Below are 27684 nucleotides of genomic sequence, written 5' to 3' on the forward strand. Positions count from 1 at the left end.
TAATATTCCATTTAGCACTTAAATTTTTTTCAGAAGGTAAATTTTGTATTGATTACAGGGGTGAGATAAGAACTGATGTTCAGTTACTTATTGGTAACAAAATTGGTAATCATTGTATCTTAATTGACTAAATGGTTAGCAACCGTCTTTTTGTTTACTTGTTCGTGTTGTGTTTTGTTTTGTTTTTGATGTCTTTTGTATCTTGGACTTGGATTCCTATTTGTAAAATGTAGGTTATTGTTGAACTCCCTTTCTTTCACAAGAGATTTGTATAAATGCCTGTGGAATATCTTAGTATCCTTAAAAAAGCATGATTTTAAAGTTCACCTGCTCATAATATTTAACATTTTTTTTTCTGTTGTTGTTTTAAACATTTTGTTATGGGAAAGTTGAAGTATATGCAAAAGTAGACATTATAGTGAATCCCATAAAGCCACATCCAATTTCAACAATTTCCAGCTCATAGTATCATATTATCTATACTACACACACTTCCATCCCTTCTTTTTTTTTTTTTTTTTTTTGGTGAGACAGTCTTGTTCTATTGCCCGGACAGACAGGAGTGCAGTGGTGAGATCTTAGTTCACTACAACCTTCGTCTCCCTGGTTCAAGTGATTCTCGTGCCTCAGCCTCCTGAGTAGCTGGGATTATAGGCATGCATCACCATGCCTGGCTAATTATTGTATTTTCAATAGAGATGGGGTTTTGCCAGGCTGGTCTCGAACTCCCGGCCTCAAGTCTTCCACCCACCTTGGCCTCCCAAAGTGCTGGGATTACAAGCATGAGCTATTAGACCTGGCTCTCTTCCTATATTATTTTGATGTAGATCCCATATACATCATTTCATCTGTAAGCATTTTAACAAGTATTTTAATATTTTAAGATAGCAAATTCAAAAAATGTTTTTAATGTGGTATTTTTGGAAGTTTATGAATTAATTATGGTTGGCTTGATTTCCATGTAATTTAATAGTGGACCTGTAGACAGTAGAAGTAAAATGTAAAATTTGAGATTATAACCTTAGTTAAGTTTCTTATCTTTTTATAAAATGAAGCCTTAGTTTCTATAACTCTTATTTCCAGAGTGCCCAGTGGGTATCTGATACTAGGATATAGGTCATAGGGCTCCAAAAAAAAAGTTAATCAAGGAGCTTGTGTTTTTTTTCGTCTAATATTTTTTACAAAAGGAGGTAGATAATTTTTTTGGAAAAGCTGATGTTCATCTTTTGTTTCTTTTTGCCGTTTCCTCCTGATTTTAAAAGTAAAAATATTAAAAAGTATGAAGAGGAAAGTAAAATGATCTATAATCCTCCAGACTATCATTATACACATACATTATTTCCCTATTTTGTACTTTTAGGTCTTATTGAGTATAGATAAAAAGGAAACAAGTTTTTGTTTATTCCTCTATTCTTATAGATACTGTGGATGGTAGGGAAGAAAAGCCTGCTTCTGATTCTTCTGGAAAACAGTCTACTCAGGTTATGGCAGCAAGTATGTCAGCTTTTGATCCTTTAAAAAACCAAGATGAAATCAATAAAAATGTTATGTCAGCGTTTGGCTTAACAGATGATCAGGTTTCAGGTAAGTTAGTTTCTACCTCTTTTACATCCTTCATTTTCTTAATCTTTTCTTCCTTTCCTTTCCTTCTTTCTTAGTTGAAGAATAACTTGGATATGGTGAAGTGCACAAATCTTAAGGGTCCTGGTCAACAGATTTTTACATATGTGTACACTTACATAAATCACTAACTAGATTTAAGTGTAGCTGATTTCCAGCACGACAGAAAGCTTTCTTATGTCCTCTCCCCATCAGTAGCACCCTCCCCCTTAAAGAATAACCACTGTTTGGTTCAAGTACATTTTTGAAAGTAAAATTTAGAAAGTTTGAAAAAATATGAAATATTTTATAATTTGGTTCATTGCAGTATTCAAATTATATTTGACTTAGGGAAATTCAAAATGTAGATTTTCTGGTTAAATTGTGTTAGTATAGACTTTTTTATATAAATAAGTTTTTAACTTCAAAACAGTACGAATATTGTTTTACTCTTTTAAAGTTTTGTCATTTCACTATTTTTTCCTGCTTTTTCTGTTTTTGGATTCTAATACATACATTGGTGAGTTTGATACCGTCTCGTGGGTTTTTAAGGTCCATTCTTCTTCAGGCTTGTCTCTGTTCTTCAGGTTGGGTGATTTCTGTTGAACTCTCTTCAAAGTCGCTGTGATTTCTGATATGCTGCTGAACCTTTCTGGTGAATTTAAGTGTGCTTTCAGCTCTAGAATTTCTATTGAGTTGTTTTCATAGTTTCTGTTTTTCTGTTGAGATAACTTTATTTTACATTCATTCAAACTACATTTTCCTTTAATTATTTGAATGTATTTATGTTTGATTTTTTAAAAATATTTAGGATAGCTGCTTTAAAATGTTTGTCTGCAACATCCAGCACTTGTACCCATTTAGTGTCATTTTCTATTGACTGCTTCCTCTGCCGCATGTATTTCCCAGCCCCAGCAGGGTCACATTTTCCTGTTTCTTTGCCTGTCTGATAGTGTTTGGTTGAAAACTAGACATTCTGGCTAATATGTTGTAGAGACTTAGGATTCTTTTTGTTACTTTGAGGATTTTCTGATATTGTTGCTCTAGCAGGGACTTGATTTGTGTGGACTTGCCAGCATAAATAACAAACAGAAAAGGGCTCTTTAAAAGAAAGAGATATTTGGGAATAGGGCCTTGCATTGAGAATATGTATGCCATAGTAAACTATGTGCATATTCAGTGAGGTAAAGGCAGACAAAGGTTTTTAAAGGAAAAAATGAGAGTACGTAATTGTTTTGAAATAATTATCGTTGGCTACAAAGATCATTAGCAAGAGTGATGTCAGTTTGAGGTTGGACAGGCGTTTCTGGGCAGATGTCCTCACAGAAGGGTTTTTTTTTTTTTTTTTAAGTTGGACTTTGTGTAAACTGTGGTTTTTGAACTCTTTTGTGATAGTTTTTGTAAGAACCCTCTCTTCATGGCCTTATCAGAGTTTTTGTTTTTTAATATTAATGACTTCATTTTGCTTTTGACAACTTGCACATACTCAAAACTAGTACTCCTTTATCCCAATGGTGTATAGCAGCTGATAGTCTGCTCAGTCCTTTCAGCTCGCTCTAGGTGCTGCTTTTTCTCTGAGCCTTGTTGAGATACCCTCCTCCACTCTCCCAGCCCTGTGGTCAGCTGGGGGTTTGGGCAGAGTATATATACCTAGATTTTGGGTCTTAGCCTTTCATTGGCACCCTCACTCCAGGGATTTTCCTCCTAAATCTTCAGCTCCTTGTCCAGCCATGAGGCTGTTAACACTGTGGTTTTCTGCTCTTGGAGCTGCAGAGGTCCAGGCTTTTAATTCTTATCCATTCTAATTTTATTGGGGTAAACCCTGGTTTCTGATGGACTTTCAGTTATTTCAAATAGTTTCTTCTGTTTTGTTCAGGTTTTTAGTTGTTACCTGGGGGAGAGTTTATCTGACGGATTTACTTTGCCCTTATAAGTAGTTGGAAATACAGTATTCAGTCTATTCATTTTGTATTTCTTAGAGACTTTCGTGGAATTACTTACTAAAGGTGTGTGAAAATCTGATGAGGTCAGACTTTTAAATTTTGATTTAATCGAATATTCCACACTAGAATAATATTAATATGATTCACATTATTTGAAAACCGTTTCTCTCATAGCTATGTTGAATTGTAGTAGGAAAAACAGTATGTATAGCTAGGATACTTGTGTAGTTCTTCAGGTGTGATGTGGTAAAATGTGGCTCATTATAATAGGGAATGTGGCAGTGGGAAGGAGGGAAGGAGTATTACAAAGATGGAATGAACATTTAACTAATAAATTACATGTACAGGAGGAAAGAGGAGTCAAACATACATATATAGAGAGTCTAATAATGTATCTTTTGTGGGAAGAATGTGTATATTTATATACATATATATAACTTAATGTAGGAAGAATGTGTGTATGTATTTATCAACATATATATAAATTTAAGTAAAGTGGTGGTAGATAGAAACCATCATCCATTTTATTCTGGTAATAAATCTCTCTTGCATTACCACTATTATATCCTAGTTTAGGTTCTTATTAATACTTAGATTGTCAGCTGTCAACTGTATGCCTAATACTGTGGTAAGTTCTGGGGATATACCAGAGCAGAAGATAGAGGTTTGCCCTTAGGAAAATTAGTTTGCTGATAATAGCAAGTATTTACATGGAACTTTCTGAGTAATGGTCACTTTTATAAGCTTTTGCTGTATAATCCCTTTTTAAAGTCCTTGCTATAAGCTCTTGTTAACTCATAAGCCTCACAATAACCTTATGAAGTAGGAATTAGTACATCCTTTGTACAGATGAGGAAACTCAGGCACAGAGATTATGTAACATGTCCAGAGTTACACAGCTTGTGAGTGACAGCACTAGGATTTGAAACTTCTGTGTATAACCAGTCTTCTGCATTGCCAAAGCAAAAAGAATTTAAAGGAATAAAACATATCTGCATTGTCCTCAGAATATCTTTTTTGACTGTCACAGCATCGGAACTGTAATATATTCTCTCCATTCATTTCTGTGTTTATTGTTTTGGAAGAATTACAAATTTGTGTAAATCCATGTGTTAATTTGAGGGTTAGGCCTTGTGAGGCAGACAAAAAGAATCAAGAGTTAGGAGCCCAGCCAAAAGAGCTCAAGAGTCTTAAGAGGGAAAATGCGGGCTGTTCAGAAATGCAAGGTAGAAGTCAGTATGGGTTAATAAAAGTAAACTAGATTGAAGTTCACTACTGGAAAAAAGTATTCATGAGTCAAGAAGGCTTACTACAAGTGTGGAATTATAATTGGATTTTAAATAATGTTATATTTAAATATGTGAATGTTACTTTAAATATTTGCGGGGGTATAGTGGAAAGAACGGTGATAAATGAAATAGAGGTAAAAAATATTAGATATATAATGGGAGTAGGGAGAAGGTTAGGGTTGGTTTAGCCGAAAGGGAGGCGTGTGAGAAGAGAAATTGTGAGAAACAATGTTTGGGCCCTTAATGCAAACTAGGGTGTTGAACTTAATTTATGGGCAGTGGAGACCCCTTGAAAAATGAAGTGATAATTTTGGTTGATGTGCAGAATACATTGCTTAGAATGGGGGGATGTTGGCATTGCAGACATTGAGTTTTGTTTTTTGCAGGGAGAGGTTAAGACTCAGGAATATAGTACTCCACACTTTATAAGGAAGGATTTCCAGTTGTAGCTTTGGATTAAGAGACTGGAGCAAAGGAAAAAATAAAATAGATACATTTGAAAAAATGTAAAAAGCCTCATTTGTAGTTATATACTTATTCTATACTACTTTTAGTGTCTTCTAACCAAACTTATTCCTTGAACTTGCTGGGAGAAGGCCTCCAACATAAGGCCTACTAAACTGACTTTTTTTTTTTTTTTAAACTATCCAGGGCCACCCAGTGCTCCTGCAGAAGATCGTTCAGGAACACCCGACAGCATTGCTTCCTCCTCCTCAGCAGCTCACCCACCAGGAGTTCAGCCACAGCAACCACCATATACAGGAGCTCAGACACAAGCAGGTCAGATTGAAGGTAAAATAGAGTTTAGAACACGTGTGGGAAACTGCATGTGCAGAAGTGTTTATTGCAGCATTGTTATAAACACTTTATGTATTTGGTCATGCCTTGAACACAGCTAGGAAAAGTTTTGATTTACTGACATGATTTGATGTTAAAAAACAATAGAATAATATATCAGGTATGTTTCCATTTATTGGAAAGAAAAAAATTCACAAAGTGTTTATATGAATATAGATACAGAGTGAAATACCAGTCCTTAGTCAGTGGTGACCCATGGGGAGGATAATGAAATTCAGACTGGTGATTTCACACTTTAGTTTGTGTTAAACTTAGGTGCTGTTTTATCTCCCTCTTCTCTTCAGCATCTATGCATGCTTTTTCTTTTTCTTTTTCTTTCTTTCTTTTTTTTTTTTTTTTTGAGACTGAGTTTCGCTCTTGTTACCCAGGCTGGAGTGCAATGGTACGATCTCGGCTCACCGCAACCTCCGCCTCCTGGGTTCAGGCAATTCTCCTGCCTCAGCCTCCTGAGTAGCTGGGATTACAGGCACGTGCCACCACGCCCAGCTAATTTTTTGTATTTTTAGTAGAGACGGGGTTTCACCATGTTGACCAGGATGGTCTCGATCTCTTGACCTCGTGATCTACCTGCCTCGGCCTCCCAAAGTGCTGGGATTACAGGCTTGAGCCACCGCGCCCTGCCTGCTTTTTCTAATTTAAAAATATTTCTAAAATAGAGGTAAAGGATAACTAGTTAGAGTGGGTTTTTTTGGTAAGATTATAGACTTTATAATTTTGTAAATATAGCAATATGTATTAATAGAAAAAAAGCAGTGTATTTTAAGTCAAACCTTTTCTTCTCTTAAGTAGTGTCTTTGGATGTATAATTAGTCTCCCTGGGTTTTGATATTCTTTCACTGTAAAATGTGAAAATTGGACCAACCCAGTGGTTTCAAAAGAATATCTTTTGTCCTGAATGAAATATAACTTGAAAACTCTGTATTTAAAATAGGGGATTGAAGGGCAACAGACTTCAGACAGCAGGCACTAAGGTGCTTCATTGAAACCCTTGGAGTTCTGCAGAATGTGACTAAGTACTTAACTAGTGTCTAGGGTGCCTTCCAGATACTGAAATGTGATTTCCAGGAATGGCCTATGCATGTTAGGACCTTTAAAGCCGTAATTCCACTTCAGAACAAACACCAGGTGGTGCTCTAACCATTTGTTTAATGGGTCAGATAGTTGTATAATGTATTTTCACCACCAGAAGCAAGTGATTAAAGTTATCAATCATACTACAAAAAACAAACAAAACATAGCCTAAAATGAACTGACCACTTTGGAATAGAATCCTATTATCCTGTGGTGATACTTTCAGAGTTGCCTGGACAGGTGTGGTGGCTCACACCTATAATGTGCCTGTAATCCTACAAAGTGCCTATAATCCCAGCACTTTAGGGAGGCTGAGGCAGGAGGATCACTTGACCCAGGAGTTTGAGACTAGGGTAACATAGTGAGACCCTGTCCCTACAAAATAAAAAAATGATTAAAAAAAATTAGCTGGGTGCTGTGGCATGTGCCTATAGTTCCAGCTTCTTGGGAAGCTTAAGTGGGAGGATTGCTTGCCTTGTTGAATGAAGAAGTGGAGGCTGTAGTGAGCTGTGATCACGACAGTGCATTTCAGCCTGGGCAGTAGAATGAGAACCTATCTCAAAAACAAACAAACCCCCCGCCCCCCCCCACCACACACAAAAAATCCACAGAGTTGTCTGTTGGGCGAGCAACAGTCATTATGGACTAGCAGATGACATTTTGCTGATGAATCAGTGGTTTTGCGAAGAATTTATTGCTTAAGCCTTTCCAAGTTAAGTTAGTCGTCCTCTGTACCAAAATGCTACTGCCAAAACTAGAACAAACTAGAACTAAGGCAGATGTGGGCTGAAATGGACAGAAGCAGAGATGAGAGTTTAATGCCTATGTCAAGCGAACTGTAGATTTGTTTTTAAATAAATCCCATTTTAAGTGGCGTATACTGTTACAGAATGACAGTTGGAAGGATCCTTCTACCAAATAATCTTTGCTGTTTATATATAAAGAAATGGGAATTAAGGCTCTATTAGCAATATCTAAACATTCTATGAAGCGTTCATTTTAATTGAGCATTTTCAAATCAGTAAAATTGTAAAAATGTGAAAAGATATCTAGTGAAAATTCTCTCCCACCTCTGTCCCCAGCAACCAAGTTCCTTTTTCCAGAGATAGTAGATTTAACACTGTTTATATGCATTTAATTCCTTTAGAGTAGTATTGTATGCCTTGGTACAATTGTTAGCTTAATTGTATGTTTATACAGTATGAAAATTGTACAATTAATAAGTGACATCATTTAAACACTTAACTGATCTAATTCTAGATTAGTGCTATACAAAAGAATTAGAGGCCACATGTAATTTAAAATTTTATATTTAGCTGCATTAGAAAAATGTTTAAGAAAAGGTAAAATTTTATTTAGCCTAATATATCCAGTATAAGTTAATTATTTTGGTACGGCGTATTGGAAATCTGGGATGTGACATTGGTTTGAAACACTTTAAACACAAACAACATGCCATAATACAGATAAGCCACGTTTCAGGTGCTCACTAGCCACATGTGGCTAGTGACTATTTTAAGAGCACAGCTTTAGATAAATGTATTTATTATTTATGGATTCCCAGCATGAATAATAGGCTACTTTAATAAATACATTTTGATGTATAATGAGTCTCTGATGCTGCCAGTTATTTAGATCAGTTTGTTCAGTAATTTGAGCAGAATTACCAACATAAAATGTATTACTTATAATTTATTAACATAGCAATCTCTTATAATGTGTAATAGTCCAAATTAAAATGAAGAATTCTGTGTTGTTACTTAACTCCCATAAAAGGAACCTTGGAACTGTGAATTTTATTCTGAAGAAATGTAGTGTTAATATGTTGTTCAGTTAAAAGAATCAACAAGATACTGAGCAGCATTAAAAAAACCAAAAGGGATAATGTTACCCTTCTTCATATGAAGCCAGTGCCTTTTATTGGAAAACTGTGTGACGTCAAAAACGTAAGTGGTAAGGAGAAGAAGGCTAAAAATCTTCAGAGATCAGTAGATACTGCAGTTTGACAAACTAAAAAAATGAAAAAGCATATAATTAAAATCTGTAAAATCATATGCCAATATAATGAAAAGCTGAGTACACTTTTTATATAAATGTTGAAACAAGACAGAATAATCAGCTCTTCATGTAGTCGTCATGCGGCTTCAACACTTGCCAATATTTCAGCATTCTTCTTTTTATCATTTTCCCCACTGCACCCCTTTTAATTTGCTGGAGTAGTTTAAATCAAATTATGAACAGCTTATACTCAGCTATTTCAGTATGTATGTCTAACTGATAATCTTTTTAATATAACCACCATGCCATTATTTAACAGTGATTCTTTTTTATTTTTAATTGAGACAGGGTCTCACTCTTTTGCCCAGGTTGGAGTGCACTGGTGTGATTATGGCTCACTGCAAACTCAACAGTGATGCTTAATGTCAACATGTACTAGTCTATATTTGAATTTCCTGAATTGTTTCAAGATTACTTTGTTACAATTGATTTGTTCAAATCAGGAGCCTAACAGGGTTCACACTTTGCTTTTCATTAATGTAAGTCTTGAGTCCTTTTTTCTTTTTTTTTTTGAGACAGAGTTTTGATCTTGTTACCCAGGCTGGAGTGCAATGGCGCGATCTCGGCTCACCACAACCTCCGCCTCCTCGGTTCAGGCAGTTCTCCTGCCTCTGCCTCCTGAGTGGCTGGGATTACAGGCACGCGCCACCATGCCCAGCTAATTTTTTGTATTTATTTTAGTAAAGACGGGGTTTCACCATGTTGACCATGATGGTCTCGATCTCTTGACCTTGTGATCCACTCACCTCGGCCTCCCAAAGTGCTGGGATTACAGGCGTGAGCCACTGTGCCCGGCGAGTCCTTTTTTCTAATAGCTGTCATCCCTTCCATGTTCCTCAAATGAAAACTATGCATATTATTTATTACTATGAAACTGTTATCCCAAAACATAGATACTTAGACAACAAATGTTTATTATCTCATATAGTTTTGGACAGTCAGATATCCCGGAATGGTTTAGTTGGGTGATTTTGGCTCAGGATCTCTCACTAGGTTGCAATTAAAAATGATTACTGGGGTTATAGTCATCAGAAGCTTAACCAGAACTGGAGCATTCAGTTATTTACCATTTGGACATCGTAAATGCTGTCAATTAAAATGCATTTAAAAATGACTTCCTGGGGTTATAGTCACCTGAAGCTTAACCAGAGCTGGAGCATTCAGTTCTTTACCATTTGGACATCATAAATGCTGTACACGTACAGAAGCCATTGAGGATCAAAGAGGCTGGCTGTTCTCTGTAATAAATACATTCCATACGTTTTACCATTACCCTTTGCTTCATCCTGTTTCCTTTTCCCCTTAGATAATATTTTTTATAACTTTTTATTCTTTCATTATTTTTGAAAATACACATAAAATATAGCTTATATATAGTTGCGTACTGTATGACAACGTTTTAGTCAGCAGTGGACCGCATATATGATGGTGGTCTCATAAGATTATAATGGAGCTGAAAAATCTCTATTGCCTAGCGATGTGTAGTCATCATAATTGTAGCACAAAGCATTACTTACGTGTCTGGTGATTCTGGTATAAACAGACTTAGTGCCAGTCATGTAAAAGTGTAGCTCACATAATTATGTGTAGTGTCTAGTACTTGATAATAAGTGACTCTGTTACTCGTTTGTGTGTTTACTGTAGTATACTTTTAAATCATTATTTTAGAGGGTTCTCCTACTTTTTTAAAAAAACAAAGCCGTAGAACCAGGCTCAGATAGGTACTTCAGAAGGTATTCCAGAAGAAGGCGTTGTTATCATAGGAGATGACAGCTCCATGATGTTCTTGACCCTGAAGATCTTCCAGTGGGACAGGTTATAGAGGTGAAAAACAGTGATTATTGATGATGCTGATGCTGTATAGGCCTCGGCTGATGTGTATGTTTGTGTTACAATTTTTTTCTAAAAGTTTAAAAAGCAAAAGAAAATTTAAAATTTAAAAAACAAAAAACATAGAATAAGGATATAAAGAATAAATATTTTTGTATAGTAGTATAATGTGTTTTAAGCTAAACAGTTAAAGAGTTAAATTTATAAACTAAAAAATTACAGTAAGCTAAAGTTAATTCATTATTGAAGAAATGGAATTTAAAAAAATAAATTTAATGTAGCCTAAGTGTATAGTGTTTGTAAATCTCCAGCAGTGTACAGTAATCTCCTAGGCCTTCACATTTACTCAACACAAGTACCTCACTCTGAGCAACTTCTAATGCTACAAGCTCCAGTCATGGTAAGTGCCCTAGACAGGTGCACCATTTTTTAATCTTTTTTTGCCGTATTTTCACTGTACCTTTTAAATGTTTTCATATGTTTTAGATACACAAATAATTACCATGGTGTTATAGTTGCCTAAGTATTCAGTACAGCAACATGCTGTACATGTTTGTAGTCTGTTGTATCCCTAGTAGCTATATAGTAGGCTATGATATCTAGGTTTGTGTAAGTATACTGTGTGATACTTACACAGTGACACATTTTTCAGAACCTACTGTTGTCATTAAGCAATGCATGACTGTATTTTTTATTACTCAAAATATTGCTTACTATGAACAATCTCTGCACCTTGCTTTCTTCATATATCCTATAGATATCTCAAGTATGTGAAGAAGTTCCTTTTTTTTTTTAAACAATTAGACTTCTTAATTAATTTTCAGAATACTGTGACAGTCCCATTTGGACTTGAATGAGGTGGGTTTAAAGTACGTACCGTAAATCCTCACTTAATATTGTTGAGAGATTCTTAGAAACTGTAACTTTAAGTAAGACGAGGTATGAGGAGGAAGTCAGTTCTATAGGCTAATTGATAAGAGTAAGTTGAGTTCGTACAGCATATTCCTGATCACAAAAATACCCCTGGACTTCTAGATAAAGACTGAAAACAAATGTGAGCTATAGATACATTTAAGAAAGATTAATAAAAACAAGATAATGATACACACAGTTACTCCAGTTCAGGGCTGTGAGTGGCTGAAATCTATCCTGGCAGCTCAGTAGCCAAGTGGGGACCAACCCTGACAGGATGCTATTCCATCACAGGGGCACTTGCAACCACACACATACCCACAGTCACAGACTGAGATCATTTAGACATGCTAATTAACCTAACATACACATCTTTGGGCTGTGGGAGGAAATTGGAGTACCCAGAGTAAGCCCACACGGACTTGGGGAGAATGTGCAAACTCCACACGCAACAGTAACCTAAGCTGGGAATATTTTTTTTTCCTTATCAGTGTTTTAACGAAACAATGTGGAACAAAAGAGGTTATTTGAGGATCTGCTGTAAAAGGAATATTGTGTAGAGGTAGTAAGAAACCTCTGAAATTTTTAACTCTAGTGATATTTTCAAAATAAATTTGTAGAAGTTTGTGAAAACATGCCAAAAAGAACAGCTTTAAGAATAGTTATACCCTATCAGTTTTTATTGAGGGGAATTAACTACATTTTTTACCAAGAGTTTCTTACTCATTGATGACCACAGTCTACCACAGTCTACTACTACATGGAGCCTTAATCTCAGCCTTTTTTGATGATGCCCAAGTTAATATTTATGTTGTTTTGTTCATGGGATAATATATGCAAAACTACTTTGTAAACTAAAGCTTTGGAGTTATGCCTGGGATCCAGTGATGGTTCTTAGCTCTTGATGGTTCTGTTCTTAGCTGTCGACTGCAGGTAAGTTGCTTAATTTTTCTGTATCTGAGCCAGGGAATACTAATTTGGTCGAACTTTTTTTTTAATGTTTGTATTGCCTGTTTGCTTATTTTTTTTAATTAAGGAGTTAAACTTTTTAATTTTGAAGAATTAGAGTTCATTGTTATATGCTATACGTATTTATTCCCCTTGATCGTATTTCTGATAAAGACATAAACCAATAAATCTTTGTTTGAAAATCACATGTATGGGAACAGTTTGTGAGGACAGAAAAATAAAAAGTAAAAGAAAGAAAATAATAGGAAATAAGTGTCCAAAAGGTTTCTTCATAGGAACTGTGGTTATTGACCCCAAATAGGACAGCTAGTACTCCCATGTTCAAGAACACATCCCCAGTGTTAAAAAAAGGCCTGCCATTGTTAAATAGTGCAGAGAAGCACCATTTAGGCTTAATTAGAGTCCACATTATGGGTTAAAGATGTTAGATATTCATAGGAAATCAAACTTGACAAATTCCAAGTGTCATGTAGTTCCTTGCTACAAAAAAGTTCATTCATATGGTAATAGAAGTCCAAACCTTTAGAGGGCAAATACAGTGCTTTAGGAAAGACTTAGATGATATTAATGGTATTTGTCCTTTTTTTCATTTTTACTGGTTGATTTTCAGCTCACTTGGCTTTTAATGAACATTAGCATTACTTATCTGTTGGCAGCTGGGTTTGAAAACATTTGTTTTTCTAGACTCTGTGAAATGGTAACCACTGTTGTTAAACTTAATGTTTGTTGCCAGTTAGTTCTCTGCAGTCAGTCCACAGCAGAGCAATCACACTTCTTAAATGGTTCATTTTCTTCATTGACATTTAAAAGTGAACAAATACTTTCTTGTATATTGTTACACTGTTTAGATGGAGGGAGAATGTGTATATGCCTTAAAAATATTTCTCTTTGCTACATTAAACATGCCTTTTTTTTTTTCTTTTGTGTGTGTGTGTGTGTATGTGTGTGTGTGTGTGTTTTAGGTCAGATGTACCAACAGTACCAGCAACAGGCCGGTTATGGCGCGCAGCAACCGCAGGCTCCGCCTCAGCAGCCTCAACAGTATGGTATTCAGTATTCAGGTGAGCAGGTGTTGAAAGGGAGTTGGCTCATGGTTTTTTGCTTGTTCCTATACTCATTAAACTTTAAGCTCTTCTTAATTCCTTGATTTGTAGTACATTGACATAATAGGTATTAAGTTTTTATTAGGGGAATTACATTAACGTCTATTGTAAATCAACATTTCAGTTTTCTGGTGGGCAAAGAAAAGTAGATGATTCTGCAGTAACCTGTAGTGTAAAAAGTTTTTAATACAAACTGTCTCTTACTAATATGATACGTTCACCTCTTAGGCGACTTAGTGCAAGGCCCCCTCCCCTCCACTTCCGTGTGACACATAATTCTAGCGCACTCTTAGTACCTGTAGAAATATGAACGTTTATTCATACATGGAAAGGTGATCTTATTTAAATAAGAGCTAAATTAAGCTACTTAGGTTTTAAAATCTCTTGCAAGTATGTGAGAATACCAGAAACAGGCCATAAAATTGTATAAAATGTAATTCAGGCAATTAAGAACTTTAGTTGTTTTAAATAAGCATCCTGGGTATTGTGTTTCTATTTTACCATCTGTCCACTGAAATATATGTATTTATGATAAATCTTATTAATGTATCTTTGGCTATGATTCCAGTATTTTTTACATTTATGTCAGAGAGAGAGTTTGTTGTGTCCAACTCTTGTTTTATAGCCAAAGATTTAAATATAAGAATTTCAACTGTAATTAAAAATAATTTATGCAAGCTGAATCTTGTCTAACTTCTATTTTATGGAGTTTTGTGGTATCAGCTAGAGCAGGGGTCAGCAAAGTATAGCCCGCAGGCCAAATCTGGACTGTTGCCTGTTTTTTTTTTTTTTTTGAATAAAGTTTTATTAGAACACTAATTTTTATGTTATCTATTGCTCCGTGGGCACTAGAATGGCAGAGTTGAGTAGTTGCAACAGAGACCATCTGGCCCACAAAGCCTAAAATATTTACTGTCTGGCTCTTTACAGAAAAGTTTGCTGACTCCTGACCTCGATCATAACATTCTGTCAATTTTATTTAGAGTATATTTGCTATAGAGTGACTTAACCTGTAGCGACTTGTTTTTAATTGTATAAAATACATAGAACTTCAGTTTGGATTGTATTAGGAGGAAGGTTATTTTTAGGATGCAGTTCTTTAAAAAAAATCAGTGTTACAAATTATGTGATTTATAGAAAGAGTAGCAGAGCTGAAGAGATTTCGTTGTCATTTAATCTCAGGGGATTTCGGCCCTAACTATGCTTTAGCATCACCTGGGGGAGCTTTGTGTAGCTGGGCCCCATTCCCAGAGATTTTGAATTTCATTTGATTGGGTGTGGGACTCAGGCTTTTGCATTTTATAGGTGAGGCAACTAGGTTTTAAAGAGACTGTGACTTGTTAAAGCACATACAGCCATCCAGTGGAGGGAGCTGGGTCAGTTCAGTATTTCCCTTTATCATTCTGCATTCTCCCAACCTAGACCAGAGTTGGCAGACTTCTTCCTTAAAAGGTTAGGAGTTGTATGTATTCCAAAAACCCCACATAATTTCCATATTTCCATTTTTTTTTTTTTTTTTTTTTTTTGCTATTTCTGATGTTCTTCACCTAAATTACTTACTATTTTGGGGGGATAGAAGGGAGACTATACACACGATAGAAGCATTGCCAAGTTATGTTCAAGAGACTGGGGGGCTGCTAATGAAATCTTCAGCCTGTAGGGTTATTCCCACCCTTAAGCAATAATTAGGGATCGGCTTACCTTCAGGCCCAGTTAAAAAAAAGTTTAGATTTCAGTGGCCAGGATGAAAAGGGACTTTTTTTTCCTCACAGTTTTAAAATGAATAGGCATTTTCAGTATAAAGCTGAATCAGTCTGTTTCTTCAAAACTTTATAGTGAAAATTTAAGTTTTATGTAAAGGATAGGACAAATTGTATGACATTCAGAATTTTTTATGAATTTAGTTCAGTATTTAGATGTTACCATGAGTTAAATGCATTAAAGATACTTGATTTACTTATGAAGAACTAAGCTTGCTCTTAATAAATGTAGTCAGGGTCTTCACGCTGAGTAAAATTTAGTTTTTTCAAATTATCTTTGTATTTCTGATCCTACTAGTCTATTAACTTGAATTTGATTGAGAGATATGGAAATAGTCAACTAAATACTCTGCTTGGAGACTGAGTGGTGGTGGTGGTCACACTGGACCCTCTTTGACACTGTTGTTGGTTTGCGAGTTTCCCTCTGACCTTTTCCAGTTTTGTTCATGGACTATGTCATAAAGGTTTCTTTCATGAGTAAATTTTGAACCCAGGTTCAAGGTGAGTTCAGAATATACTCGAATTCATTCAATCCTTTTTTTTTTTTTAATGCAGGGTTGTACATATTTTAATAATTTTCTTATGTATCTGGTATTTAATGCTGACAGGATTCCAGTCAATGGAGAGGTTTCATTGCAAGTAGCTGCAGGTGTGTTTCATGGTAGAGATAAAAGTTTTCAGTGAAGCAGACTTTCTTTGTAAAAAAAAAAAAAAAAAAAATTACATCCTAGTAAATAATAAATATAGATGTTGCTTTTTTTGGGGCAATATGGTATACCTTTATGTGCTATGCTATACTGCTAAGTCAAAATATTGTAAAGGCAAAAAGCATCAGATACCAAATCTAAGAAAGATTTTAAGGATTGTGAAAATGGTACTTTGTATTTATTCTTAAATGGCCTAGTTTTTATAGAGTGAGCAAAATTTAAAGCACCTAATTAGTACAATAAGATTTATAGTATTTCATATAAAAGTGTTCATTCTCTGCAATGTGTTTTTATTTGCTATTGTTGTTAAGTAGGCCCCCCTGAAAACCTGGTTAATGACTATTGAGCTTTCCCATTTTTGGTCTTCCTAGAAAGTATGATCTTTCATTTATCATTTGAGCTTCTGGTCTAGGAATTACGCTATAGCAGGAATTTGCTCACAGGGATTATGTCTCAGAGGGTTTAAAAAAATTGTAGAAAATGTCTCTTTGATAACTTCTTGGTCTTGAAATATTATGTGATGATGGAATCTACCACTCTGCTTGTTACATAAATATTTGTTAAATTTCTCACCATTTTTAGTCCATAACAGTAAGACTAATTCTCTGGAAAAGCTTTACTAAAAGATAAGATACATGTTATTTATTTTGCCTTTTCAGCAAGCTATAGTCAGCAGACTGGACCCCAACAACCTCAGCAATTCCAGGGATATGGCCAGCAACCAACTTCCCAGGCACCAGCTCCTGCCTTTTCTGGTCAGCCTCAACAACTGCCTGCCCAGCCGCCACAGCAGTACCAGGCGAGCAATTACCCTGCACAAACTTACACTGCCCAAACTTCTCAGCCTACTAATTATACAGTAGCTCCTGCCTCTCAGCCTGGAATAGCTCCAAGCCAACCTGGGGCCTATCAGCCAAGACCAGGTTTTACTTCACTTCCTGGAAGTGCCGTGGCCGCCCCTCCAAGCGGGCCTAATCCTTACGCACGTAACCGCCCTCCCTTTGGCCAGGGCTATACCCAGCCTGGGCCTGGCTATCGGTAAGGAGGCTCATCTGCACCCGTTAACGTAGCTGCTGGCTGTCGGCCTCCCAAAAGACTCCAATACTATTTTAATTTGTATTGAAGTTCAGAAATTTAAAAAGCAGAGCATTTTTTATCATTGTTGCTGTTAATTGAAAGTATCATTTGCTGGACCACAAAGACCAAAATGAAAGTTTTTTCCTCCCTGCTTAAAAATGTAGCAGCTTCTTAGTTACTTTGGAACACTACTCTTACGTGTATAAAGTGAGTGAGTGACTTTCTAGCTTCCCTTGTCCAGAGGATATTAAAATGCTAGGGTGAGGTTTAGCCATCTTACTTGGCTTTTTACTACTAACATGATGTACTAAAGTAGAGTCCTTTGAGAATACAACTAGATATTATGTATAAAATGTAACACTGATAGGTTAATAAACATGATCGAATCCATTAGTAGTCTTGAAATTTAATTTAGTCATTAACGTGCAAAAAACAGTTTTTTAGAAATCCTTATTATTGGTGTTTGATCTTGAAGTATAAACATTTTAACTTACAGATTTCGATTCAGAGAAACAGTGCCATTTGATTTTTGTCCTTTGGGGGAAAAAAATGCATTTGGTAATCATTGGTTTAAAATAAACTTTATTATTATTTGATATGATGAAAGGTTAACTAAGGACATAAACAATAGATATAATGGGGGTTTGGTAGAGCCTGGATAACTTTGTGATTTTCCTTCTGAGATAAAAGGTATAGTTAACACACTGATGAACCATTCAGAAATAAAAATAAAAACTCATCTTAAAAAAAACTACATCTCTTTATTGCAGAATTTATACTTGTTTGAAAAATACAAAATGTAGCATTGAGAAGATGGAAGCATGTCGCAAGGTAAGCACAGGGAAAGGTCCTTTCAGAATGACGGCGACCGCGCAGCGCGGGTTCTCGGTCCCCGCCTGAAGGAAATACCTTTTTCATAGAAATGAGTCATCTTTTCCTTACAGATTGAATTAAACAGTTAGAAATACATTCTCCGATACAGTCATTTATAGAGGTCTTACATATAAATGCATAGTAAATATCCTGTAAAGTGGCTGGAGAACTCATCATGCATCACCTTTTCGTGCTCAGACTTCACATTCAGTCTGTACATACACCTTCATTAGAATCATAAAAACCATGTGCAGACAATTGGGTAAAGGGATAGTCTGACAAAGCATACTCAGATACTGTAACTCTTATGATGGGTAAAAGTGTATCTTTTGAAACAACGTATTAGACTCCATTTTTAGCTGTAATGAAATTTACTGATTCAATCTTTTCAATGATTTGCCGATGTTTAAAGGAAATACATATTAGCATGAATGTGTAACTATTTAAACTCCTCTGAAAAGCTATTCAGCTATTGCTTAAAAAATTGAAGTTTAAATATAAATGTGAATATTCGGACCTTTTTTCCCCAGATACATATGCTGAAGATAATTTGATCCAATAAGTTAAACTAGAGATTTATGGAATTAATTCATCAATAGGAAGCATACACATCAATAAAAGTATTTTTTTTAAAAAGTATGCAACTTTTTTGATGTTAATTTTGTTATAAAAGTATCTCAAAACATCATTACAACAGTGTGATAAATAATATACAAACGATCTCTTAAAATACCATGTATAGGGAGCCAGCTTCCCCAAAAATGTTAATCTGTTAACATCAATATCTTGCTTTCTTAAAATGACTTTGTAAAACCTGATAAATACTCTTAGCAATCTTTTCTAATAATAAACATCTAGTATTGCTATTAGATTGTAGAATTTTATACATAGTAAACAAAATAGCTTTAAATGAATGTGACATGGTGTTTTCAATGATTGTGTTTGCCGTGATGAAACAGAAGGTAACTTTGTGCAGCATCTACCATTTTCCAGGAATTGTAGTCCCACATTCATACCACTGAACATAATTGATTTGGGTATGACCACCTATTTCTCCAAATTGGACGGGTTCCTGGCGAACTGCTCTGAAATAGCCTGAGAGAGAAAAGAGTTTCATTTTAACAGCTGCTATATTATATTTTTGCCCTCATAGGGCTGATAGATTGAAGGATATGGAATAGCTGAAGGCTAATCTGAGTGAAGCAAAGTAATTTAGAAAACTGAGAGCAAGAAGCTCTGGTGTTTTCTCCTGCGGTGTCATCTTGGTTGGCTAAAATGGGCACCTGAGAAGTTGTTGACGTTTACCATGTCGAGTTAGGAGGGGATGGTTTCACTGCCCATTAATGTGTTCACAGAACTTAGTAGGTCATCTTTTATTATTGTTGGTATTTTTAAGTCCAGTGAACAAAATGTGTTACTGAAAAATTAATCAAATGTTTATTTAAAGAACCTCCTGGTGATTCCTGACTAATATGAACAATTAATTTACCCCCTTCTGCACTGCTTAGACAAGGATTAATTTTTAGTCTTATTCAGTGCTCATTACACAGCTTGATGCTAATGGGTCTTTAGCAGTTTACAGAGGTTATTCATTTTCCACAGAATTATTCTATTTTAATTATATTTATACAGTTATTTGCAAGATATGTACTATTTTTTTCCATTTATAGTAGCAGTAGTTAAAAAAATTTCTTAAGGAGATAAATTGACGTGTGTTCAATATGACAAAACCCATAACATTAATACATTAATGATTTAAGTTTAGGAAACTGCTTTTTTATATCTGTTTTTGCAAATTTAGATTTTCTTGAAGTAGGATGTATTTATATTATGTCTGTATAATTTCTCTTGGCGCTAAGTTTCTAAGCTGAGAAACGTGTTAAAAGTCTTCATTTTTTCCTAGCCAGATGTGTAGAGCAGTAGTACTACAGAATTCTTTCTAAATTGATTGGTTTCCTCCGCTTGATTTCTTTCTGGGTTAGTCTGTAAAACTCTGTTGCTTATGAGGAGGATCAGAAAACATACCTTCTTTGATTGGTAACTGGTCAGAGGTGAGTTGCTGCCCAGTGCGTCCATCTAAAAAGGAATCCACAAACTGGCAGTGATCTTCTCCATGGCCCCTCTGATCACCTATGTTATAAAATTTTCCTGAAGACCCGGAAGTGAAAAGGATAAAGTGTTACTTTCTTACTTTGATACGTGGCAGTTCTGAAATAATCTTCATTTACTGTTTTTGTACTTTCTCCCCTCATTCCCTGTTAACCTTGTTCAAACCAGTGTTGGTCTCTTGCCTTCCTGTCTTCTTCCTCCCCTCCGCTTCTCAGAGATTAGCGATCTTTTAAAAATGCATGCCAGATAATGTTTATTCTCTCCATAAACTTCTCCAGGAGTCTCCCATTATACTCAGAATAAAATCCGAAGTCCTTACCTGATTTCAAAGGTCCACATGATTTCACACCTGCCTGCCCCTTCGCTTACTAAGTCTGGGCCATACTGGTGGAGCGGGCCAGGGGTATTCTGTCTTAGGTCTTTGCACTTTCCCTTTCCTCTAGAGCTTTGTGTGGTTAGTTCCTTCTCAATTTTCTCCTTTGTTAGTGCTAACTTTTTTAGAGAGGCCGTCACCTTTTTCAAAATGTTCTTCAAAGTACCTCTATAAATTTTCACTTACTTATGTATTGTCTGCCTCTCTTTACTAAGGAAAGGAGGGAGAGGTAAGCTGTAGGAAAGCAGGAAATACCTTTTATGCTGCTCTGTGTTCAGCACTTAGAACAGTTGAATGACTGAAAAAAAAATCTACTTTTTTATGTTGGGGCCAGCCTATTTATTAGAAATTTTTACTCTGAATGTAGGAAAGTATAACCTATTGGGTATGGAGCAAGGGGTTGTAGCTCTTACAACATCTTGAAGACACTACATTAATTCCATGATTATTGTTAGTCACTTCATTGTCAATAGGCTTTGATCCTGGATGGTTAACAAAATGGAGCTTGATCATGGTTAGTGAAGGTACGTTCCAGTTTGCCACAATGTCACCGTTTTATAATTCCATATTTATTACTTACGTTCTAAAAGCATTCCTTAAATCCTCGTTTTCTAGGAATGATAACCATTTTAGTAACATTTTGCTCAGAGGAAAACTTGTGTTTACAGCACCCATTAGTGCCTGGAACTCTTAAGAAAAGGCCAAATTGTACAGTGCCGCAAAACATTCCCGTAAGTCAAGGACTGAAAACAGAGCTGGGAGCCCGGCTTACCTGTGAGGGAGTCACTCAAGTAAATCTTGTATCTGAGCGAGTTGCACAGCTGCACTCCTACGAATTTTTTATACCATGTCCTTTTGACGTACTGTTTGCCCTTACACTCTGAGTAAGAGTCTGAAGTAAACGGTCTTTCAGTCCAGATGGCATCTCTTCCTGCTACATAAGGAAAACAGACGGTTTGAGTTTAGACTCTAAGAAATCAGTTTGCAAAATTTGTCAGCTTGCTGATACCTCCCCCTCACCCCATGATAAATACCGGAGCCAAAAATATTAGAAGGATTTAAACAAGTAAAGTCAGTAGATAAATCTGAGAGCAGTATGTTAAGGTGTTTAGATGCTGAATAATTCTGTAGAGCTAGATGTAGACGGTGTCCTTCAGGAGCAAATTTAGGTTTCTTTTTTGTAGCATGTTATAATATTTAGACAACTGCTTTAATATGACTTGTTATTAAAATTGGAAATGAGGGTGTTACATCCATCTCACTATTTTTTGAGACAGGATCTCACTCTGTTGCCCAAGCTGCATCATGGCTCACTGCAGCATTAACTTCCTGGGCTCAAGCAATCATCCCACCTTAGCCTCCCAAGTAGCTAGGACCATAGATGTGCACCATCACGCCTAGCTAATTTTTTATTTTTAGATTTTTTTTGTAGAGAGGGAGTCTCACTATGTTGCCTAAGCTGGTCTCCAACTCCTGGGCTCAAGCAGTTCTCTTGCCTCAGCCTCTCAGAGTGCTGGGATTACACTGGCCGTCTTGTTAAATAGTAATAACCCTGTGTACATGAGTGAAAGCAAATTTCAGAATGTCCAACTTGTTCCCAGAACATCATGGGTCCTCAGTGTTGTACAATGTGTAGGCAAACATTCATACCTGTTTGGTATTTTAAGAAGACTGAGTGGAAAAACGTGAAATTGTGATTTACATTGTGCCAGGCCTGTTCAGTTGAGTAAGTTTAGAAAAACATGGAGTTGTGTTCTCATTGAGACAGGTACTTACCAGAAACTGGCTCACTCACTCTTGGGTCCGCTGAGGAGAAATAAATACAAAAGTCAGACCTTACTAGATGAAACCCCAACATTCCATGTGGCATGGTGAAGGCTATGGGTGCTGACAGTTGTTAAGAAATTTTATTTGCAAAATTGTACATTTTTGCTAAGGATTGAATTTGAAAGTTTGTTTTGTTTTGGAAACTGTTCTTGATTTGATAATCTCCTGCTTGGTAGGTATTCGGTTGTATCAGTTACATGTAATTTGAGTAGTGAGGAACCTTTGTCACTGTTCCAGCCTTCACTTGAATTTCAAAAGCTGCTGCTTTTAAGTTTGATTAAAAAAACTTCATGGTAAAAATCACCAAGATGCCATGAACTATACAGTTGGTATAAAAATTATGCAAATATTAATGCTGTATGTGCAGATGTATCTCATTAAGGAATTGGAGCTTGTAAGGTCTAATTAGAAAATTTCACAGCTGTTACTAAACTATCATGGGGTTCCCTTTCTGGATGTACTCACTGATATTTTGACTCTAGGCATACAGTGAAGTATTCGTTCACTAGCTTTTTGAAAGAGTATAGCTTGATTATGCTTTTTAAATTAAACTAATGTATCTTTAAGTGAGGAAAAACATATATGGTGTTTCTAAACCTTCATCAATTTGCTTTTTCCTACAAATGGGTTTCTAAAAATTCGAGAAACAGAATATATGTAGTGTTTAGCTGGGTTTCAAACAAGCTTCCTATGCAAAACATTGCTCCACTGTGACCCTTTTACATCCTTTCTGGGAATTACTGTTGATGTAATTACCTGATTCAGTACTGAATGCCACTGTGTTGCTGACCGGGCCTTCGCCAAGTGGGTTTTTGGGTTTCACCTGGAATTCATAACTGTTGAGGGAAATAAAAAAAATACTTTAATATATTCCTGAGGGATAGGAGGCAACATTCCCCTTTTATATTGACATTCCTCTTGATTCTATTTTGAAATTATGACAGTCAATGTTCCAGAAGTAGGCTGAGGAAAGAAAAATGATTTCTTAGTTTTACTCTCTGAACAGCTTGTCTAATGTTTCATTAAGCATTAATTTAAAAAAAAAAAGATTGTTGTCTTTAAAAATCTCCAAATTAGTACAAATAACTTGGCATGTTGTTAATAGACATGCAACAAGGTGGTATATGGTAAACAAAGGCTAATTCCAAAAACAAGCCTGTTTCTTAAAGATGTCTCAGACACTTCCTGGGGCCAAGAAGTTGCAAGATTCTGTTTTATTTTCTGTTATCCCAACCCTGAGTATAACCCTGGACATAGGCCATCTTCCTCACTGTGGGGCTTGAACGACTTATGTCAGAATCACATGACAGGGTGGCGGTGGTGAAAGTGTGTTAATCTGCAGATTTCTTTTCCTGCTGTAGGTATGGAATCAATTTTTGAGGAGATTCAGGTCAGAATTTATAACCTCCCTAGGTGAGTCATGCGGCCACTGATGTTTGAGAACTACTATTCTAAGCTATAGTCTATTTAACTGTAGACTAAGCTATGGGAATGGATACACCTAAATGTTTCTTTGCAAGGACTTCATAGTTGTATTCTTGGAACTTGGGTCTTCTGTGGATTACAGGATGCTGTTGTCCCCAGAAAAGGTGCATGATAGTGTTGCCTTGTGAAGAGCAGGAACACAAACACAGACATTTCTCTCTCGATAACACCAGATTCATATTGGCCAGTCCCTAAATTTTGTTAAAACAACCCCCCAAATGACCCTAGGTCCCTTGGGAATTGTAAGTCCCTTTGACTGTATCCTTAAGAATTATTCATCATATTATTGTGCAGTATTTAGCAATACTTTTTCATAAAGTACGTAAACAAAGCAAATCCTTTAATGAAATTGAAATAGTAAAGCAATTTGCCATTTGCCTGAAATTAAGATTTCCTTTCAGCAGCAAGCGGACTTGGTCGTGAAAGAACTTTGAATTCAAAAATCAACCTGAGTCAGCCAGTAATATTTTGAGAGTCTCAGATTTGTTCAAAGCTTTTGGGAAATACAGAATTTTTGTCTTTGAGAAGTTTGTAAGAATGCAGAATGTACAAAAGATAGGTATCTTATAAACGAGTGAAAAACAGGAGGATGACAGCCGTCTGTTTAGTATAGCTGGTACTAAGTGATCAAAAAAAGACTCAAGTTTCTTGATCACTGAGGTACTGCATTAACACATCTAGTCTAAGACAACAGATTCTGATGCTACAACAACGGCAGCCATTTTGTGAATGCTTACTATGTATCGGATGTATTAGTCATTCTGCATATATAAAGCAATACAACACATGCAAACCCCGATGAGATACGTCTTAATTTTCATTTGAGAACAGTGAGGCTCAAAACCCTTGTACTGTTACTGCTTTTGCTTTCCAAAGCTTTAAAACTTTGTGAAATGGGGAATAAAACTTACCCTTCCTCCTAGGGTTTTTAATGAGAGAACGCAAATGACAGCATTTTGTAAACTGGACAATTGATAAAAGTTGTCATTTGCAATGAGAGACTGTTGATACAAAAACAACTGTCATTTACATAAATCACACATATATGGGGGTATTTTCACATGAAATATTTTCCAGAGATTAAATATTTGTTAAGAGGCTTAAAAACAAAAAGCCCATAGAAGTATAGTGAACTGAAAATGGAAAAAAAGAAATCATAGGCATTTGGACTTTGATTCAAATGGGCAAAGCATTCCACGTTTGTTCCAGGCCGTTGCCCAAAGCTCTGTGCTTTGGCCGAGCCTGACTGACTGCTGGAATTGTCTCCATGTCTTTTTATTTCAGTTTTGTACACTTAAGCTCCATTTTTAGCATGGCCACAAATGTAAGCTACTTTTTTAGCGTGTTTTTGTTTTGTTTTGTTTTGTTTTTTGGCCCATATGTTTCGTGATACTTGACAAGTTTCAAAGAAATCATTTTGCACTAAATTTAACATGGGAACTGAAAGGCACATTTTTGTTACGGTCTGATTAAACCCTATATAACAAAAATTACTTGTGGTGGTAACATTTTTTCTGAAGAAGCACATTTCGTCACAAGATCATTGACATCACGGGCCTAAGAGAAATGTCTCACTGATTGTACACAGAAAATAAAATTTAAAATTTCAGGAAACAAAGTTCTTTGAAGTAAGAAACCAAATAGAAGTTTTGGAAGATAAAGTTGAGGACATTTTACAAATACTAGAACAAAAAGTAAAAGATGAATAAAAGTGAGAGAAAAGTAAGTTGGAAGATTATTCTAGAAGATACAGTACCCAACTAATAGGAATTCTAGAAGAGAGAACAGGAAAGGAGACAGAAAATTATTCTAGAAATTGTGTAATCAATTTCCCAGTACTGAAAGATGAGTTTCTAGATTGACAAGACCTACTCTGCCCAGCAGAATGAGAAAGGACCAAAACACAGGAGTTAGAAAATTCCAGTGGATCCAGAATCAGAACTGGAAGTTAGAAAACAATAGAACCATTCCTTCAAAAGTCTTATTTTATCCTAGTAAGTCCAGCTAAACAATAATATCAAAGTAGAACAAATTTTAAAACATGTAAGGACTCAAAAATACTGATTTCTGTAACTTTTGCTCAAGATACATTAAAGACTACAAAGTAATGGAGTAAACAAGGAAGAAGACTTGCGATGCAGGAATTGGGGGGTTCAAAACAGGCAAAAGGTGGCAGGAATTGCAGAAGAGACGTTGCCATTGAAAACACACAGCAAATGGAACAGAGAGATGGCCTGGAGTATTTGATCATCCTGGGAAAAGGTCAGGCTAGACATAGGGATTTAATTAACAGAAGAAATAGGCAAAATAGTTCAAAAACAAAAAACTTCGCATCTGGGGAACCAAATTTACGAACAGGGAGGAGATGCTTTTGTGGTAACTGAATTTTAAAGCAATATATGTACATTTCTGATTAAAAGTGAAAACTATAAGACCTACCACATCAAATAAATACCTAAATGGAATGCAGTCCAGATGACAACTGCAGTCAAGCCTTTTGGCCCCTTCTAGGACAAGCCAGGTGAATAAAGCCTCAGAATGCCATGCCTGGTTCTACCTAGGTAGGTGTAAACCCCAACAAAAACCATCTTCCCCACACATCCCCATCAGGAGGCAGCATGATCCAGGGGCATTAAATACATGGGTTCTAGAACCGGAAAGATTCACAGCTTACTAATGTGTGACTTCAAGGTAACTTAATCTGAGCTTCAGTTTACTCATACATAAAAATGGTAATGCTATGTGTGAGGTTACTATTAATTACAGTAGTTACAGCTTCACAAGAGTATAAAAGTATCTGTGAAGATTAAATGAGAATGCATGTAAAAGCAAGGTGCCTGACACATAGTAGTTATAAATATTCACTAGTAGTATATTATTTATTTATTTATATTTATTTATTTTTTGAGATGGAGTTTCGCTCTTGTTACCCAGGCTGGAATGCAATGGTGCAATCTCGGCTCACCACAACCTCCGCCTCCTGGGTTCAGGCAATTCTCCTGCCTCAGCCTCCTGAGTAGCTGGGATTACAGGCATGCGCCACCATGCCCAGCTAATTTTTTTTTTTTTTTTTTTTTTTTTTTTTTTGTATTTTTAGTAGAGACGGGGTTTCACCATGTTGACCAGGATGGTCTCGATCTCTTGACCTCGTGATCCACCCGCCTCGGCCTCCCAAAGTGCTGGGATTACAGGTGTGAGCCACCGTGCCCGGCCATTATGTTTATATTCAGAATTTAAAAAAATATTTTATATTACTAGGAAATTTGACAGTCCTTAATGGCCACATAAATTTGGTTTTGGCTTCTGAAGGTTATAATAAGAGCATAGCCCACGGGTTATTGGGAAGATCAAAAATTTAACAGGTAAACGTTTCTGCATGCCATCAACATAGATCCATAGGCCAAGAAAAGAAATGTTATATTAAGATATGTTAATACATTAATTACTGGGTCCAAAAAGCACTGCAAAGCATCACTTCAGAAGAGCAGCATAATAGCGGGTTTGACACCAACAGTTTGAGAGCAGCTGTAAAAATCAGTGTGAGAACAAAAGAAGTACATCAGTTCACTGAGAAGTGAAAAAGGAAGGTTTCAAAAGTGTGATCTCTGGTTCATGAGCAAAACTGTTAAGAGACAGAACCGCCAACCTGCGGGATTCTAGCCTCGGACCGATTTCTTCTGCAGTGGACGTGGTGGTAACGTCCTCAAGGGCAACCTTCAGATCTGGCCCGGGCAGACACCTGTCGTCCCCACCCTCTTTCTACCCTTTCTATCACCTTTTCCTTCTACTTTTGCCTACAATTAAAACTGAAGTTTTCATTATTTGATAAACTTTTCAGTTA

The 27684-nt window shown here is 36.1% G+C and overlaps 2 protein-coding genes across 18 annotated transcripts in view; one reads left to right on the plus strand and one right to left on the minus strand.

Moving 5' to 3' along the window:
• The window catches only part of TFG (trafficking from ER to golgi regulator), a 36047-nt gene extending 18481 nt beyond the window's left edge, over positions 1-17566 (plus strand). The window contains exons 5-9 of one of the 3 annotated variants that reach the window (XM_074403574.1): positions 1420-1584; positions 5483-5623; positions 13492-13590; positions 16001-16041; positions 16759-16843. In XM_074403574.1, the coding sequence (XP_074259675.1) occupies positions 1420-1584; positions 5483-5623; positions 13492-13590; positions 16001-16035 (440 nt within the window). In that variant the 3' untranslated portion in view covers positions 16036-16041; positions 16759-16843. Of the gene's footprint in view, positions 1-1419; positions 1585-5482; positions 5624-13491; positions 13591-16000; positions 16042-16758 lie in introns of all 3 variants that reach the window. The other 2 variants (XM_039477655.2, XM_039477656.2) reach the window with 2 other exon arrangements.
• Positions 17567-17741: 175 nt separating this feature from the next.
• ABI3BP (ABI family member 3 binding protein) overlaps positions 17742-27684 on the minus strand; it is a 248398-nt gene continuing 238455 nt past the window's right edge. For all 15 annotated transcript variants that reach the window (XM_074403572.1, XM_074403571.1, XM_074403568.1 and 12 more), the window contains 5 exons: positions 23115-23194; positions 22308-22337; positions 21304-21465; positions 20075-20197; positions 17742-19144 (listed from right to left, as the gene is read on the minus strand). In XM_074403572.1, coding sequence (XP_074259673.1) covers positions 19029-19144; positions 20075-20197; positions 21304-21465; positions 22308-22337; positions 23115-23194 — 511 coding nt within the window. In that variant the 3' untranslated portion in view covers positions 17742-19028. The remainder of the gene's footprint in view (positions 19145-20074; positions 20198-21303; positions 21466-22307; positions 22338-23114; positions 23195-27684) is intronic.

The sequence above is a fragment of the Saimiri boliviensis genome, chromosome 8 (genome assembly GCF_048565385.1).
Source record: "Saimiri boliviensis isolate mSaiBol1 chromosome 8, mSaiBol1.pri, whole genome shotgun sequence".
Lineage (NCBI taxonomy): Eukaryota > Metazoa > Chordata > Mammalia > Primates > Cebidae > Saimiri > Saimiri boliviensis.